This window comes from Hyla sarda, chromosome 11 (genome assembly GCF_029499605.1).
Source record: "Hyla sarda isolate aHylSar1 chromosome 11, aHylSar1.hap1, whole genome shotgun sequence".
NCBI classification, from domain to species: Eukaryota; Metazoa; Chordata; class Amphibia; order Anura; family Hylidae; genus Hyla; species Hyla sarda.
Genome location: NC_079199.1, coordinates 102,132,156 through 102,151,672, shown reverse-complemented (window position 1 = coordinate 102,151,672; position 19,517 = coordinate 102,132,156). Strand labels below are relative to the sequence as shown.

Genomic DNA, 19,517 nt, shown 5'->3' with positions numbered 1-19,517 from the left:
CGCTTCAAAGGAGGTCAACAACTACTGTATATCATGATCCCTTAGAGATAGTAGCAGTATACAGATAGAGCTGGAGGGGAGGTGTATAACTAATATCCTCATCCAAAGAGAGAGCAGCAGCAGTATACAGATAGAGCTGGGAGGGAAGGTGTATAACTACTATATATCCTGATCCCATAGATAGAGCAGCAGCCATAGCAGTATACAGATAGAGCTGGAAGGGTCTGAGTAGTCACAAGGGATCAGATAGGTGATGATTTCATCCCATAGTTTACAGGAAGTCAGCTAACCCAGAATTCACCACTTCATCTGATACATTAAACACTGATTTTCTGTGAGTCAGACTGGTGATTACATGACCCAGTTACAGTAATAAACCCTATAGATGCAGCTGTGCTGGAATGAAACAGATGGTGCGGTAGGACTAGTGATGGCAAGTGTGCATGATGTGGGAAAAAATATATAAATACATAGTGCTTCTTTAAACTAGTTGCCTAAAAGGGGTACTCCGGTGGAAAACTATTTTTTTTTTTTTTAAATCAACTGGTGCCAGAAAGTTAAAACATCTTTACCCTTCCAGTACTTTTTAGCAGCTGTATGCTACAGAGGAAATTCTATTCTTTTTGAATTTATTTTTTGTCTTGTCCACAGTGCTCTCTGCTGACACCTCTGTCCGTGTCAGAAACTGTCCAGAGCAGATGAAAACCCCCATTGCAAACCTACGCTGCTCTGGACAGTTCCTGATACGGACAGAGGTGTCAGCACAGAGCACTGTGGACAAGACAAAAAAGAAATTCAAAAAGAATAGAATTTCCTCTGTAGCATACAGCTGCTAAAAAGTACTGGAAGGGTAAAGATGTTTTAATAGAAGTAATTTACAAATCTGTTTAATTTTCTGGCACCAGTTGAGTAAAAAAAAAAAATTGTTTTCCACCGGAGTACCCCTTTAAACTTGTGGCACTTTAGCTCTGGCAAAACTACAAATCCCAGCATGCAATGTCAGCTATCGGTCTCGTTTTGTAACAGCTAAAGAAGACCGGTTCGAAACAATGCCCGTACTATTTTACTAGAGCAGTGTTTCCTCAACCAGGGTGCCTCCAGCTGTTGCAAAACTACAACTCATGCTGGGAGTTGTAGTTTTGCAACAGCTGGAGGCACCCTGGATGGGGAAACATTGCACTGCTGGAAGGAAGTTAAGCCGTGTGGTTCGATGCTATCACTACAGTAGGTCCGTTCTCTCCATATTTGTATTGTTTGAAGGGGTACTCCGGTGGAAAACTTTATTTATTAATTTATATATTTTTTTTAAATCAACTGGTGCCAGAAAGTTAAACAGATTTTGTAAATTTCTTCTATTTAAAAATCTTAATCCTTCCAGTACTTATTAGCTGCTGAATACTACAGATGAAATTCTTTTCTTTTTGGAACACAGAGCTCTCTGCTGACATCTCTGTCCATTTTAGGAACTGTCCAGAGCAGCATATGATTGCTATGGGGATTTTCCCCTACTCTGGACAGTTCTTAAAATGGACAGAGATGTCAGCAGAGAGCACTGTGGTCATGATGTCAGCAGCGAGCTCTGTGTTCCAAAAAGAAAAGAATTTCCTCTGTAGTATTCAGCAGCTAATAAGTACTGGAAGGATTAAGATTTTTAAATAGAAGAAATTTACAAATCTGTTTAACTTTCTGGCACCAGTTGCTAAAAAAAAAAAAAAAAGGTTTTCCACCGGAGTACCTTTTAATGCTGCGGTGTTGGTACAATGTTTCAGCGATGTTTTAATTACTGTCTATGTATAATTGACGTCCGTGAGACTGCACAGAGCGTATAGAGATTTACATCAAAGAATGCCTCCTGGCACCACCCAGCTTTACCAGCTGTGACACTACGAGGGCGGATACAGAAGGCACAATAAAATGCGTGACACCTGCGGGGAGCGTCGTTTTTGGTTTATTTTGTGGTATTTGGCTGGGGTTTATATAGCTGTATGAGCGCTCAGTGTCAGGCTGCAGAGTGTTTCAGTATGCCTGCAGAGCCAAAGGCTGGCTGGGTTTGCTGGGAGTTGTAGTTTTGTATCCCAGGTTGGGAAATACTACCCTAATATGTTTTATATCTCTCCACCAGAGCTGGATTCACAGCTTCCACTGCTCAGTACTGCTTTATTATGTCTTCCATGCTGCTGCAACTTATGAGGTTTGGGGGGGGGAGGAGAGAGAAACGGTATAGAAGATAGTCTTACTGTGTATAAGGGCTTATCCTTATTGCGGACATGTAGCCGTCGGAGTTGCACTGGCTGAATGTCTGTCTCGTAGATGGCAATGCAGTCCGGTTCAATTTCACCCGAAAAATGGACATGTTTATTGTTAGGTTGGATGTACTTTCCACAGGCAGCAAATCCACAGTCTGAACTGAGCAGCAGACTCATCAAAAATAATGGGACTCTGCTGCAAGCGGATTTGCGCGGTTCAGTTCTGCCAATGGAATGTCCGCAGTGTGAACCAGCCCTAAATACCATATTTTTTCAGATGATACGGGCCGAACAATATTTCTACACTGTAAAGATCAGAGTTGTAATGTGGAGATCTATAGAGGACACACTGTTATGGGGGGGGGGGGGGGGTCTGTAGAGGACACACTGTTATGGGGGATCTGTAGAGGACACACTGTTATGGGGGATCTGTAGAATATACACTGTTATGGGGGATCTGTAGAGGACACACTGTTATGGGGGATCTGTAGATGACACATGTGGGAAGGAGTCTGTAGAGTATACACTTGTTATGGGGGGGATCTGTGGATGACACACTGTTATGAGGGATCTGTAGAGGACACTGTTATTGGGGGGTCTGTAGAGGACACACTGTTATGGGGGATCTATAGATGACACTGTTATGGGGGGGGGAGATGTGTGGAGGATATAATGTTATGGGGGAGTCTGTAGAGGACTCCTTATGTGGGAAGGAGTCTGTAGAGTATACACTGTTATGGGGGGGATCTGTGGATGACACACTGTTATGGGGGGGGATCTGTGGATGACACACTGTTATGGGGGGGGATCTGTGGATGACACACTGTTATGAGGGATCTGTAGAGGACACAATGTTATTGGGGGGTCTGTAGAGGACACACTGTTATGGGGGATCTATAGATGACACTGTTATGGGGGGGGAGATGTGTGGAGGATATAATGTTATGGGGGAGTCTGTAGAGGACACATTATGTGGGAAGGAGTCTGTAGAGTATACACTGTTATGGGGGATCTGTAGATGACACTGTTATGGGGGGGGGATCTGTAGATGACACACTGTTATGGGGATCTGTAGATGACACACTGTTATGGGGGGGATCTGTGGATGACACACTGTTATGGGGGATCTATAGATGACACTGTTATGGGGGGGGGAGATGTGTGGAGGATATAATGTTATGGGGGAGTCTGTAGAGGACACATTATGTGGGAAGGAGTCTGTAGAGTATACACTGTTATGGGGGATCTGTAGATGACACTGTTATGGGGGGGGGATCTGTAGATGACACACTGTTATGGGGATCTGTAGATGACACACTGTTATGGGGGGGATCTGTGGATGACACACTGTTATGGGGGATCTATAGATGACACTGTTATGGGGGGGGGAGATGTGTGGAGGACACACTTTTGGGTGATTTGTATCGAATCGCCATCTTTGCGCGCTGCCGGCCTTGTTCTTATTATTTTGGCAGGGAGGTAGAGTTCCCCCATATGACATGGTATAGACACTCAGGACACCGATGAGGAGATTCTTTACCTGTCCGGACGTGTCGTCTCTCCCTTGATACAATATTGGCGTGGGGACTTGTTTGGCAGGCCGGAGCGCTTAGTCAGTCATTCTGTATAGACATTAGTCACGGCGCAGGTCACAGAGATAAAATCCTTCATTATTCCGGCCGCTGCCGTCTGTCTATGGATATTCCTCTCCCAGACAAAGCATTTCCCAATCACTCCTCCTTTAACTGGATAGAAACCGCAGAGATCTTATAAAAGACGTGATTCACCGCCGATCATACGATTGCTTGGCCAGCTTAATGGCAGACTATCAGCCAACATATACATGAACACTCAGTTCGGCTGAGCGTGCATGTATTCTGAATGGGGGAGTGGAAAGCCTCTACTAGACACCTATATACACTGCTCAAAAACATAAAGGGAAGACTCAAACAACACAATGTAACTCCAAGTCAATGACACTTCTGTGAAATCCCACTGTCCACTCAATTTCACATGCTGTTGTGCAAATGGAACAGACAACAGGTGGAAATTATAGGCAATTAGCAAGACACCCCCAATAAAGGAGTGGTTCTGCAGGTGATAACCACAGACCACTTCTCAGCTCCTAGTCTTCCTAGCTGATGTTGGTCACTTTTTAATGCTGGCGGTGCTTTCACTCTAGTGGTAGCATGAGACGGAGTCTACAACCCACAAGTGGCTCAGGTAGTGAAGCTCATCCAGGATGGCACATCAATGCGAGCTGTGGCAAGAAGGTTTGCTGTGTCTGTCAGCGTAGTGTCCAGAGCATGGAGGCGCTACCAGGAGACAGGCCAGTACATCAGGAGACGTGGAGGAGGTCGTAGGAGGCAACAACCCAGCAGCAGGACCGCTACCTCCGCCTTTGTGCAAGGAGGAGCACTGCCAGAGCCCTGCAAAATGACCTCCAGCAGGCCACAAATGTGCATGTGTCCACTCAAACGGGCAGAAACCGACTCCATGAGGGTGGTATGAGGGCCCGACGTCCACAGGTGGGGGTTGTGCTTACAGCCCAACACCATGCAGGACGTTTGGCATTTGCTAGAGAACCAAGATTGGCAAATTCTTCACAGATGAAAGCAGGTTCACACTGAGCACATGTGACAGAGTCTGGAGACGCCGTGGAGAATGTTCTGCTGCCTGAAACATTCTCTAGTATGACCGATTTGGCGGTGGGTCAGTAATGGTGTGGGGTGGCATTTCTTTGGGGGGGCTGCACAGCCCTCCATGTGCTTGCCAGAGGTAGCCTTACTGCCATTAGATACCGAGATCCTCAGACCCCTTGTGAGACCATATGCTGGTGCAGTTGTCCCTGGGTTCCTCCTAATACAAGACAATGTTAGACCTCATGTGTCTGGAGTGTGTCAGCAGTTCCTGTAAGAGGAAGACATTGATGCTATGGACTGGCCGCCCGTTCCCCTGAATCCGATTGAGCACATCTGGGACGTCTCGCTCCATCCACCACAGACTGTCCAGGAGTTGGCGGATGCTTTAGTCCAGGTCTGGGAGGACATCCCTCAGGAGACCATCCTCCACCTCATCAGGAGCATGTCCAGGCATTGTAGGGAGGTCATACGGGCACGTGGAGGCCACACACACTACTGAGCCTCATTGGGACTTGTTTTAAGGACATTACATAAAGTTGATACGATCTTGTAGAAAGTGGTTCCTCTGTATGAAGGCGCTTCTCCCAGTAGATGTGTGGTTAATATTTAATTATATCGCAACGCGTTTCGATGCAGAACTGGGATCTTCATCAGTCATACAGTACATGAGACATGAACAAGTTATATATATGACATGATGGCCGCCAACGGCTGTCTGGGCATGCTGGCAGTTGTAGTTTTGCAACAGCTGGAGGCTCCCCGGTTGGGAAACATTGATCTAATGTGTATGTATTTAAGCCCTGTTCACATGACGACTTGGGGCACAAATGTAATCTCCCCTTTACGTTGCATCAGGTCAGCTACAATTAAGGCGTAAATTGTAATAAATTTGGTGCACACGCGACGCCAGGCTCCACCCACTTGGCAACAGATAAAGCAAAATCTTAAACCTGGGTGACTTGCGAAGGCATCCTGATGGCGGGGGAAGGACAGATTGGATGGCGACACTTGGAACAATTCGGTCGTTTCCGTTTATTACATTATATATATAAATCACAATAAAGATAGAATGTATTATAGCGCTATATCTACGGTATACACAGAACTAGATATGGCCGAAAACGTATTGGCAAGAATATAGCGACTCTCCACCTCCCGAATTATGACCAACGTCCCTCTAGTGCAGTGGTCTAGAAAATGTGGACCTCCAGATGTGGCAAAATTACAACTCCCAGCATGCTCTGAATTATTTCCACTGCTGTCTGGGCATGCTGGGAGTTGTCGTTTTGCAACAGCAGGAGGCCCCCTGCTTGGGAAACACTGCTCTAGTATGCTTTATATCTCGACCCCAGAGCTGGATTCACAGCTTACACTGCTAAGTACTGCTCTATAATGTCTTTCATGCTGCTGTAGCTTTTAGAGTTTACTACATGCTGGGATTTGTAGTTTAGTAACAGCTGGAGGCACCATCGTTGGGAAACACTCATCTGTGTTATCTGTAAACAGTTTATTAGCCTACCATATAGAGGGGACTACATGGGCACAAAGACAGCTGAAATTGCGTCTGAAATCTGAGCATCAATAAAATGAGTGTTTTTTTTGGGAGCATTCACACTACAGATTTCTGCTCGGAATACACAGAATATCCTGAAATTTCTGCGCGTAAACATTCCGTGTGAAAGCGCCTTTTTTTTTTTAAATAAAAAAACGCTCTGTCATTTTGTGCTCGCAAGATGAAACGCCAAAATTTCAGCCAAAAAAACGTAATAGTCTCAATATGCTGCAATTTTAAGTTAGGTTTCCAATTTAATTTTATTTTTTTAAACGCCACAAATGCTGCATTGCATTTTTTGTAGGGAAAAAAACCCCAGATGTTAGCTGAAAGTCAATAGGGATTTATAAAACACCAAACCCACTTGGTGTTTTTCTGTGGTTTTAGGCTCGGTTTTTGGCTCAGTGCCAGTTTTCCAATATCACAGTGTGTTGAGACTATCGTTTTTTTGTGGGTTTTTTTGGGACAAAATATTGACGTTTCTCTCCCAAAGCAGTCTATGGGCATAAAAAAGGCATAAAAAACGCCATGTAGGTTTAGCATTGGCTTTTTTTCCAGTGTTTTTCCCCCCCTATTTTTTCTATAGAATTCCTTAAGTCACATGATGAAAGAATCATATGACCTGTCGTTAGCGAAATGCAGAAGAAAAAAGCGGCAAAGAAAAAAAACGCAAAAGGACAGGGCAATTTTTTGTGACGTTTTTTTCAGGACAAAAAAAAGTGGACACGTTGGGTTGGGTCACACGTAGGGACACACAGGTATCTGCGCGTCTGTAGTAAAACTGCGACTTCACTGTTTAGATCGCGGGCGCTCTCGGCCTAGCTCAGGGAGCAGGGGGCGTGACCGCGAATGTATGTGAGTAAACTGCGCACGTGCGGGCAGTTTACTACAGACTCGCAGATCCCTGTGTGTCTGCTCGTATCAGCGGATTGCTGCTACGAGCAGACACTCAGGACATGCGGGCACAACAGGGAGCTCACTCTAGGGACAGTCATTGGCGCATCCACAGTGTGAAATACGCTGTGGATGTGTTACGTGTGAACCTAACCTTAGACTTCTATGAAAGAGAAAGGCAAAGATTTCAGCCCAAAAAAAAACACAAAACATCATAGTCTCAACCCGCTGCCATTTTAGAAAACTGCTGCTGAGCCCAAAAACCTAACAAAAATGGAAAAAAAATAAAAAAGTAATAAAGAAAGCCAAAGGTAAAAATGTCGGGGTTTTGGCGTTTCCTAATTCTCTACTGACTTCCAGCTCATATCTGGCTGAACCTTTTTTTATTTCAGACAAAATTTCAACAGAAAAAGGCGATGTGGCTATTGTGGCGTTTTTTGGGGGGCATTTTTTTGCCCTAAAAAAAACAAGTGGAAACCTAGCCACACTGTGGATGACACCGCGCCCTCTCCTGGTGGATAATGGCGTCATGGTTTTGCCGGTTAAACTGCCGGTGGTGTGAGGGCCGGTAATAACTGAAAGTGAAAGTGAAACAAACAGTGATCCGGTGTAGCCAGCTGAATCTCGTTGATTCTTTCATACATCTTGGATCTAGTAATCTATCTAGCGATCCTCCCGTCCACACTTCTGAGCCCAGTCTGATGTCATTTGTGCTGCAAATCCGAGATTTTCCGCAATCCTTTCAGACGCTCCAGCAGCTCTGTCAGAAATTCCTGCAATACAAAGCGCCATATTCAGCATCCTCACCATGCGGATTCTCTAAGGGGCCATTCACACTATGGGTTTGCAGAGTGTAATTCCACTTGGAAAATACAGTGCAGCAGCCTCCCATAAGGGTACATTCACACAGGTGGATTTATTTGCGGGTTTTGAAAGGGGGCGTGCTCCTCCCGGCTCTCCATGGAACCGCTACGGCAAACTACAGAGTTGTGAAAACCTTTCTTATTCTCGCACTTACCTCCGTCGGTCTCGGACACTCCTGAAGGATTTCCTGAGAATAGAAACATAAACCAGTGATCCAAATATAATGGAGAACAGGATTTATCAAATTGTATAACAATTGGCATTTATGTACGCGTCATATTTATTAAAGTGTTTTTGTCACTTTTTATGCCTTGCTGAAAAAGGGGTGAGGCTTCACAGAAAAGGGGCCCTGTGATGCCCACAAGGAGGATGGGTGGAGTAATCCAAAGCAGCTGAGGGTAGTAGTTTCTATGGTAATGTCACGGATGACTTTGTGGTTTGTTAACCCTATCGGGTCTGCCGTGAACCCTTGAAACTTCTGTCAATGGGTGTAGTGGGGGTGGGGGGTCTGCACGACATAGGAAGTCCTTGACACTTGGGGAGGAGGGGTTGTTTGGGATGGTTTTGGTCAACTGGAATACTCCAGGCACAGGACTTTGGTGTTGCAGGTGGTGGTGTATACACAGTCCAGCTAGGTTGGATGTTTGTGGTGTAGATAGTTGAGAAGAACTTGCGGTTAAGTGTGGCACGATTCCCTATCGCAAGGTGCAGGCTAAAGTTGATCATGTCATGATAGCCACAAAGCACTAACTGCAGCACAAGAGTTAAATGGGCACTCTCATTAAAACTAGTTTTTGCTATACACTCCTTGAGGCAAATAAAAAATCTTTCTATTGTACTTTGTGAAAAAAATAAAAAAAAATAAAGAAGTTTTCTATGTTTTATTTGTGTTTAAAAAAGCTGCCACTAGGTGTCTCCCTACTTGTCCAGAGCACATTTCCCCCCCATCTCGTGAACAGACTTTGGACTCCTGCTGGCCTGGCAGAAGTCCAAAATCTGGAAATGCAGTCTGGAGTGCTGAGGGTGTGTGTGCAGCCTTAGGCAATCATAGCTCATCACTGAACTGCTCTGGGTTGTGTGTAGCAGAGTGAGGGAGGAAGTTCTCCCCTGTATGGCTTCAGATGATGTCACGCCTGCTGGGGAACGCCCCTTCCCAGTCTGTGAATCTGACTGAGACTGAGCAGGAAATACTGAGTAATATCAAGGTAGAAAACTAAAAAAATTCTAAAAATAAAGGCAGGGGGTGGTTTATCATGATGGGGAATAATAGGAATAAGAGCAAGGTCTATTCACACGGCAGAATTTCCGCTTGCGGAATTCCTCCTCAAATTAAAGCCTAATGACTTCTATGGGATTCCGCACTCCCATTAGGATGGGTTCACACTGCAGAATTTCTGGGCCAAATTTCTGCCAGAGATCAAGCTGGCGGCGCTAGGACCGAGCAGACTGCATTGCTGCCCCCATAGACTGCAATGCATTTCTGGGTGGATCTTTTGGGAGATCCGCTCAGAAATGCATTGCCACGGACGGCAATGTAGTCCACGCGGTCCTAGTGCCGCCAGCTCTAACTCAGGCAGAAATTCTGCCCAGAGATTCTGCAGTGTGAACCTAGCCTTACACTTCTTAATTTCCGCTTGGGCATAGACTTCTATGGTATTCCCCACTTCCATTCACACTTCTGAATTTCCGCTTGGGGAATTTCGTCTCAAATTAGAGCCCATAGAGCTCTATGGGATTCCGCACTCCCATTCACACTTCTGAATTTCCGCAAGCGGAAATTCAGAAGTGGGAATGGGAGTGCGGAATCCCATAGAAGTTGATGGGCCTCAATTTGATGCGGAAATTCTGGCATGTGAATAGACCCTAAGGGGTTCCCTAGGAACGGAAACACTATTTAGGGTCTTCCCTTTGAGAAATCTGACTTATGACAGAAACTACAGATCAGGTACCTCCAGTCGAGATTTCTGCTCCTCGTATGAAAGATCCAGTAGATCATCGATCTCTACGTCCGGCTCAGCAGCTTCGTCCCGGAGTTCCTCCTATTATAGAACATTTTATTTAAGTTATAGATCAGGAAACCATGAATAGAACCGCTATGTGATGTCTAAGGCTATTATGGGCATTAAAGGGATCGGCAGCCTTCGATGACCTATCGAAAAAATCCAAGTTTTCTCACCCCTCCGGCGGTGTAGTAACTTATTTGTATTTCAGAGAATAATTCAGCAGAATAGTGCAGCAAGTACAGGGCATCATGGTAGCACACCGCATCAGACCGACGCGTTTTGAGCAGCCAAGTGCTTCGAGACTATGACTAAGAGCACTTAGCTGCTCGAAATGCGTTGGTATGATACATTGAATTTTCTTTATTTTAAATAAAGAAAATTCTTATTTTACGGAACTTTCTGAGGAATTTATCTTCTTTTGTTCCTGTTTGATGACCTATCCTCTACGTGTAGCAGAACCGCTCTGCCTATAGGCCAAATAGGCATCCGCCTAGAGCGCCCTCATGATGCCACAAGAAAGTTAGACAGCCACTATCTGAACCACTCGCTCAGCCAGCAGCACCACCGTAACCCCCCCCCCCCCCCTCTGGTGTGTGCAGTAATAAGTAATTACATAAGGAGAGGGTATGTTACAGTGTGTCACCCCAGTAGTAAGGAGATTACACGAGGAGGGGGTTTGTTACAGTGTGTCACCCCAGTAGTAAGGAGATTACACGAGGAGGGAGTTTGTTACACTGTGTCACCCCAGTAGTAAGGACATTACATGAGGAGGAGGTTTGTTACAGTGTGTCACCCCAGTAGTAAGGAGATTACATGAGGAGGAGGTTTGTTACAGTGTGTCACCCCAGTAGTAAGGAGATTACATGAGGAGGAGGTTTGTTACAGTGTGTCACCCCAGTTGTAAGGAGATTACATGAGGAGGAGGTTTGTTACAGTGTGTCACCCCAGTAGTAAGGACATTACATGAGGAGGAGGTTTGTTACAGTGTGTCACCCCAGTAGTAAGGAGATTACACGAGGAGGGGGTTTGTTACACTGTGTCACCCCAGTAGTAAGGAGATTACATGAGGAGGAGGTTTGTTACAGTGTGTCACCCCAGTAGTAAAGAGATTACATGAGGAGGAGGTTTGTTACAGTGTGTCATCCCAGTAGTAAGGAAATTACATGAGGAGGAGGTTTGTTACAGTGTGTCACCCCAGTAGTAAGGAGATTACATGAGGAGGAGGTTTGTTACAGTGTGTCACCCCAGTAGTAAGGAGATTACATGAGGAGGAGGTTTGTTACAGTGTGTCACCCCAGTAGTAAGGAGATTACATGAGGAGGAGGTTTGTTACAGTGTGTCACCCCAGTACTAAGGAGATTACATGAGTAGGAGGTTTGTTACAGTGTGTCACCCCAGTAGTAAGGAGATTACATGAGGAGGGGGTTTGTTACAATGTGTCACCCCAGTAGTAAGGTGATGACATGAGGAGGAGGTTTGTTACAGTGTGTCACCCCAGTAGTAAGGATATTACATGAGGAGGAGGTTTGTTACAGTGTGTCACCCCAGTAGTAAGGAGATTACATGAGGAGTAGGTTTGTTACAGTGTGTCACCCCAGTAGTAAGGAGATTACATGAGGAGTAGGTTTGTTACAGTGTGTCACCCCAGTAGTAATGATGGGGGCACAGCTCTGTCTGCTGCAATACAGTTAGCCAGCATCCGAAGCATCCGCCCATCCGAAGAACCGTCCAATCAAGCAAAACCCCACCACGCTACCCCCACCCCACCTGTACTATAATAATCTGCTGGAGGAGCGCGGGGCGATCACTAAGATCAGGTCCATCTAACATCCTGACATCGCGCACCTCTATACATCGGGAGGAGCCAGTGGGCAATGTCAAGGGGCGGCAAAATTAGCTTTCACCTATGGTGGCAAAAATCCTTGCACTCGACAGAAAAGTACCTTGCACCGCCGCTACATGCAGTATGGTGATTGTAAGTACAACCTGAGGCGGCAACACTGGCGAGAGGATTGCGGCCCCTTCAAACAGCTGATCACCTGCGTGCTACCCCTACCATATTGTATACGGACCTGCACATCACTATGGTTACAGATAACAAACATCTACTGTGGGGCAGTGTTTCCCAACCAGGGGGCCACCAGCTGTGGTCAAACTACAACTCCCAGCATGCCCGGACAGCCAAAGGCTGTTTGTAGTCTGTAACCATGGAGACACATGAGTCTGTGCAGGAGCGGTAAACTATTACGTTTACGTTTTTATTACGTTTTATTTTTTTTAATAAAGACTATGGCGGGAGATTTATCAAAACCCGTCCAGAGGAAAAGTTGCCGAGTTGCCCATAGCAACCAATCAGATCGCTTCTTTCATTTTTGAAAAGGCCTTTGCAAAATGAAAGCAGCGATCTGATTGGTTGCTATGGGCAACTCAGCAACTTTTCCTCTGAACAGGTTTTGATAAATCTCATTCTATTTGTATAGGTTGTTGTTGTTTTTTGTTTTGTTTTTTGTTTTTTAGCTGCCTTTGGGTAATAAAATACTTAGGCCCATATTTATCAATCTGCCTGCAGCCAAAACTGTCTGGTGTTGCCCATAGCAACCAATCACAGCTCAACTTTCACTTTACCAGAGCTCGGTCAGATATGAAAGCTGAGCTGTGATTGGTTGTCATGGGCAAAACCAACCAGGCCTTAGTTGCAAAAGTGTGCATACCTTTAGGGCCCATTCACACTACGGGGGAGATTTACCAAAACCGTCCAGAGGAAAAGTTGCGGAGTTGCCCATAGCAACCAATCAGATCGCTGCTTTCATTTCTCAGAGGCCTTTTCAAAACTGAAAGAAGTGATCTGATTGGTTGCTATGGGCAACTCCGCAACTTTTCCTCTTGAAAGGTCTTGATAAATCTCCCCCCTACGTATTTTCTGAGTGGAACTCCACTCCAGAGCTCAGCGGCAGAAAATACCGTGCAGCAGCCTCCCATCACTTTCAATAGGATTCTGAGCGCACCATTCACACTACAGAATTTCTACCATGGAAATTCCAGACCCCATTCTCCGCTGAAAGAATGAAAATGTTCGTTCCTCTGGTGGAATGCGCTCAGGAATCTCTATGGAGACGGCACATTTCCGAGCGGTCCTAAAGCTGCCACCTGCTGTAGATGGAATGGAAGATGGAGATATTCCGGGTGGAGATTCCGTAGTGTGAGCTTTAAGGGTGCGTTCCCACCTGGCGCGCTGCGCAAAATTTGCGTCAGCAGCGGGAAATACGCTGCGTATTTCTCACTCACTTGGAGGCGGAGCCGCGCGTCACTGTCACGCCGGCACACGGCTCCGCCTCTAAAACTCACTGCACGCATAGGGCTGCCGCCGGAAAGCCCTGAGTGTATAGTGAGCGAGGAGTACGCAGCGTATTTCCCGCTGCTGCCGCAAATTTTACGCAGCATGAAATACGCTGCGTATACGCCAGGTGGGTACTCCGGTAAAAAACATTTATTTCCATATCAACTGGCTCCAGAAACGTAAACAGATTTATAAATATCTTTATCCTTCCAGTACTTATCACCTGCTGTATGTTCCAGAGAAAGTTGTGTAGCTCTTTTTTTTTTTTTGTCTGACCACAGTGCTCGCTGCTAGAGATGAGCGAACTTACAGTAAATTCAATTCGTCACGAACTTCTCGGCTCGGCAGTTGATGACTTTTCCTGCATAAATTAGTTCAGCTTTCAGGTGCTCCCGTGGGCTGGAAAAGATGGATACAGTCCTAGGAGACTCTTTCCTAGGACTGTATCCAACTTTTCCAGCCCACCGGAGCACCTGAAAGCTGAACTAATTTACGCAGGAAAAGTCATCAACTGCCGAGCCGAGAAGTTCGTGACGAATCGAATTTACTGTAAGTTCGCTCATCTCTACTCGCTGCTGACACCTCTGTCCGTTTCAGGAACTGTCCGGAGCAGAAGCAAATCCCCATAGCAACCCTCTCCTGCTCTGGACAGAGGTGTCAGCAGAGAGCACTGTGGTCAGACTGGAAAAAAACTACACAACTTCCTGTGGAGCATTCAGCAGCTGATAAGTACTGGAAGAATGACGATTTTTTTTTATAGAAGTAATTTACAAATCTGTATAACTTTCTGGAACCAGTTGATTTAAAAAAAATAAAAAATAAAATGTTTTCCACCGGAGTACCCCTTTAAAGGCATTACTGGATGTTGGGGGGACCCATGAGAACATGTCCACCTGTACACGTTCCGGTTGCGTGGTCTGGCCACTCGTCTCAGCTTTAGGTTTACTGGCTATGACAAAGTTTCCCAACCAGGGTGCCTCCAGCTGTTGCAAAAACTACAATATCCAGCATGCTGCAAAACTACAATTCCCAGCATGCCCGGACAGCCGTTGGCTGTCCGGGCATGCTGGGAGTTGTAGTTTTGCAACATCTGGAGGTCCGCAGTTTGGAGACCGCTGCTCTATACCACCACGCGACAACAGTTTTATTTCTTTGAGAAACTACGAGGAAGTAAAAAAGAAAAAAAACACAAATTATTTTTAGATAAAGAGAGATCAAAGTATAACGAGTAGATCAGGTGACACGGATCTCTTAAAGGAGTAGTCCAGTGGTGACCCAGTGGTGAGCAACTTATCCCCTATCCTAAGGATAGGGGATAAGTTTGAGATCGCGGGGGTCCGACCGCTGGGGCCCCCTGCGATCTCCTGTACGGAGCCCCGACAGCCCGCGGGAAGGGGGCGTGTCGACCTCCGCACGAAGCGGCGGCCGACACGCCCCCTCAATACAACTCTATGGCAGAGCCGAAGCGCTGCCTTCGGCAATCTCCGGCTCTGCCATAGAGATGTATTGAGGGGGCGCGTCAGTCGCCGCTTCGTGCGGGGGTCGACACTCGCTATCTGGCCGGAGAGCCGGGGGCCCCGTACAGAGAGATCGCAGGGGGCCCCAGCGGTCGGACCCCCCGCAATCTCAAACTTATCCTTAGGATAGGGGATAAGTTTTTCACCACTGGATTACCCCTTTAAGGCTAAGTTTGTACTTTTTTTTTTTTTTTTTTTTTATGGCTTTTTTTTTTTTTGCCAAAAAACACTGCGGCCAGATGTTAGCTGTAAATCAATATGAAATCGCAAAATTCTTATTCCACTTGGTGTTTTTCACTTTGGCGTTTTTTATTTTTTTATCCTTTTGGTGTTTTTTCACTCTTTTTTGGCGTTTTTCAGCTCTAAAATCGCAGCATGTTGAGCCACTGGCGATTTTTTAGTCAAAATCGTGGCGTTATTCTCCCATAGAAGTCTATGGGAGTGAAAAAACGCCAAGAAAAACGATATGTGGTTTTAACTTTGGCGTTTTTTCTTGCGTTTTTTTTTTCAAACCAAAAAAACGCAGGACAAAGCACCAAGTAGAAACTTAGCCTAAAAGGGGGTTATCCAGGAAAAACTTTTTTTTATACATCAACTGGCTCCAGAAAGTTAAACAGATTTGTAAATTACTTCTAATAAAAAAAATCTTAATCCTTTCAGTACTTATGAGCTGCTGAAGTTGAGTTGTTCTTTTCTGTCTAAGTGCTCTCTGATGACACGTGTCTCGGGAACCGTCCAGAGTAGAAGCAAATCCCCATAGTAAACCTCTTCTACTCTGTGCAGTTCCTGAGACAAGCAGAGATGTCAGCAGAGAGCACTGTTGCCAGACAGAAAACAACAACTCAACTTCAGCAGCTGATAATTATTGGAAGGATTAAGATTTTTTAATAGAAGTAATTTAGAAATCTGTTTAACTTTCTGGATCCAGTTGATATATATAAAAAAAGTTTTTTCCTGGAATACCACTTTAAGGAGACCTGAAGATTTATAAAAACTTCTGACAGGTCGGGCGCTGTGATCCATCAGGTCCCGCTGAGACCCTCACCGATCGCTTAGTTGTGCTTCCGATTCCGGTTGTTTTGGTCTACGCCATTAGGAAAAGTGACTTCCCGCTTCAATCAGGTCACCAGGTATCCCGGTGACCCTTCGGAAACTGGAGAAGCCCTCCGTGGGGTGGACTGTCTGTAATAAACCCTTTAGATGCCGCGATCAAGGTAGAATGCGGCATCTAAGGTTAGCTGGTTAGCTCAGGGAGCCGATGGGGACCACTGCAAAGGAATCGCGGGGTCCTGATCAGGCGAGAGGAAGGGCCGAGGTCCCTTATTGTTCTACGTCCCATCCAATTGGCGTTCCGTTTGTGCAGGAAACCTCCGAAGCCTGTAGTAATGGAGCGTGGAAAACACTGGTAAATCCTGTTGTCCTTAAAGGGGTACTCCGCTGCCCTGCTTAGGAAGCTCTGCTCCCCAGCGTCTGGAAGTTTATTGTTCCGAACGCTGCGTGCGAGCTTCCGTGTTCAGGGCTGCCCCTCGTGACTTCACGCCCTCCCCCTCGTGACGTCACGCCCGCCCCCTCGTGACGTCACGCCCGCCCCCTTCCCATAGACTTTCGTTGAGGGGACGGGCGTGATGTCATGCGGGGCAGGCCTGAATACGGAAGCCCGCACGCAGCGTTCGGAACAATAAACTTCCGGACGCTGGGGAGCAGAGCTTCCGAAGCAGGGCAGCGGAGTACCCCTTTAAGGACAACAGGATTTACCAGTGTTTTCTGCGCCCCCTTCCCATAGACTTTCGTTGAGGGGGTGGGTGTGACGTCATGAGGGGCGGCCCAGAACACGGAAGCCCGCACGCAGCGTTCGGAATAATGAACTTCCGGATGCTGGGGACAACCCTCCCCCCCCCCCCCCCAGATTAGACATCTTATCCCCAATACAATGTTTTCCGGCGGAGTACCCCTTTAACCCCTGCCCTGCTTCGGAAGCTCCGCTCCCCGGCGTCCGGAAGTTTATTGTTCCGAACGCTGCGTGTGGGCTTCCTTATTCAGGGCCGCCCCTCATAACGTCACGCCCGCCCCCTCAACGAAAGTCTATGGGAAGGGGGCGTGACGGCTGTCGCGCCCCTTCCCATAGATTTTCGTTGAGGGGGTGGGCGTGACGTCACTAGGGGGCAGGCGTGACGTCACGAGGGGCGGCCCTGAACACGGAAGCCCGCACGCAGCGTTCGGAATAATGAACTTCCGGACGCTGGGGAGCAAAGTTCCGAAGCAGGGCAGCGGAGTACCCCTTTAAGGGGTTAAAGGGGTACTCTGCCGGAAAACATCCTTTGGATAGGGGATAAGTAGTCTGATCAAGGAAGTCGCGGGACCCCCCGCGATCTCTGGGCTGGTAGCAGGGAGCTTCAGTGTTTGTGACGCTATGCCACGCCCCCTCCATTCATGTCTATGGGAGGAGGTGTGACAGCTACTACGTAGCTGTCACGCCTCCTCCCATAGGCATGAATGGAGGGGGCGTGGCGGCTGTAGTCGCCAGTCATCTGGCACGGAGCAGAGTTCGCTTCGTGCATCGGATGACTGGGGTCCCGCAGCAGAGATTGTCCGGTCCCCAGTGGCAACCCCCCCTCCCCCCCCAGATTAGACATCTTATCCCCGATACGATGTTTTCCGGCGGAGTACCCCTTTTAAACATGAAAATACTATAGAAATGAGAAACGTTCACACTGCGGAATTTCCAAGCGAAATCCGGCAGAAAAAATTCCACTCGGATAATTCCGTTGCAGAAGGGTCCTATTGTTCTCAATGGGGTTCTTCTGCACCGTGCACACGACGGAATATCCGCTGCGGAAATTCTGATTCCGGGCCTCCACAGGCTGATGTTTAGACGGCGGAATTTCCAAAATTCTGCACAAATTCTGTTCCACTAAGGTTGCTGAACGCAATCGCGGACTTCCGGCAGAATTTTCGGGGAATTCCGTCGAAATTCAGGCTCCTTTGACCTCAATGGGATTCCGCCACGGAATTATGTAAAAAATCTGACTGGTCTAATATTTTTGCGGAATTTCCACCGTGTCACTGGGACAGCGGAATCCCATTGACGTGAACGAACAGTAAATTTTGGCGGAATTTCTAACGGAATTCTGCACGCAAAAAATTCCGCCATGCAAACATGGCCCATTCATGACATGGCAATTCTTTCTATGAAATCCCGTCGGAAATCCTCTGCCATTTATGGAGGCGGCCCATTTCCCAGTGATCCTAGCGCCACCATACTCTACCCCCCCGCTGACGGCGGAACGTTCCGCCGTAAATTTACCCGCTGTGTGAACATAACCTAATGTGCATGGTGGCCTCCTGACTGCAGATGTCAGAGAAGAGATGGGTCGGACATGTTGTTTTTTTTACCTACCCTTTTGCTCTTGGGGGTGGGGGGACATCCTCTAGAGGTGTCTGGCAGCGGCTTACCCCCCCCCCCCCCTTTCCCCATTCAGACCCCATGCACACGTGTATATAGCGGCAATCAGGAGAGATAGGTGTCGTCTGAACGCTATGTATCCGTAAACATTGCCTATCGGGCATAACATTGTCTTGGTAAGGTTCACCGGGACGGCACATCCGGCGGTCACACTCACCTGGCTCCGGTAGAGCTCTTGGATTTGCGCGTCCATCCACTCCTCCAGCTTGATCCTGCGCTGCAGTTCTTTGCGGTTGTATTTCACGGTTAGTTTCCCCAGCTTCTTGGGTGTCACGTTGTCATCTTGTTTTTCCACAGCCAGGAAGGTGACCTGAGCCGGACGGCCATCGCCGGTAGCCATGGTCGCCCCCGGTGAGCCCCTACGAGTTCTCCAGATCTCGGTGAGGATCAGGATGGGCGTGAAAAAGCCGGTGCGAAAGTACAAGAGGAGCGGCGGCCAGGAGGCAAAGTGCCTGCCGGCTTCTCCGGTTTCACTATCCCGGCCGCGGATAGAGATCAAATGTCCACGGATTATCTTATCGCATCGGAGACGCGTCACCAGATAGAGGGAAGGTCAGCGATTGGTTCTTCGCTACTCTCATTCATGGAGAAAGAAAGGAGAGGTCTGCAGCCTAGGTGTCCATCCTCTGGCCCCACAGCTGTTGCAAAACTACAACTCCCAGCATACCCGGACAGCCGTTGGCTGTCCGGGCATACTGGGAGTTGTAGTTTTTCAACAGCTCGGGTGCCGCAGGATGGACACCTAGGCTCCCATAAGGGATTCTCAAATTTCAATTTGAAATTATACAGGTTTTGTTGTGGATTTTTAGTGCAGCACTGTGGTTTTGTTGTGGATTTTTAGTGCAGCACTGTGGTTTTGTTGTGGATTTTTAGTGCAGCGTTGTGGATTTGTTGTGGATTTTCAGTGCAGCACTGTGGATTTGTTGTGGATTTTTGATTGTAAAGTTTCAGCGCAGCACTGTGGATTTGTTGTGGATTTTTAGTGCAGCACTGGGGATT

The 19,517-nt window shown here is 47.1% G+C and overlaps 1 protein-coding gene across 1 annotated transcript; it reads right to left on the bottom strand.

The window, feature by feature from the left end:
• Positions 1-7,732: 7,732 nt before the first annotated feature.
• Positions 7,733-19,135, bottom strand: PPP1R14D (protein phosphatase 1 regulatory inhibitor subunit 14D). Its single transcript, XM_056547090.1, has 4 exons — positions 18,676-19,135; positions 10,148-10,237; positions 8,353-8,385; positions 7,733-8,107 (listed from the first exon to the last, which is right to left on the bottom strand). The coding sequence occupies exons 1-4, from the start codon at positions 18,856-18,858 to the stop codon at positions 8,039-8,041; spliced, it is 375 nt and encodes a 124-aa protein (XP_056403065.1). The 5' UTR covers positions 18,859-19,135; the 3' UTR covers positions 7,733-8,038.
• Between the last annotated feature and the right edge of the window lie 382 nt (positions 19,136-19,517).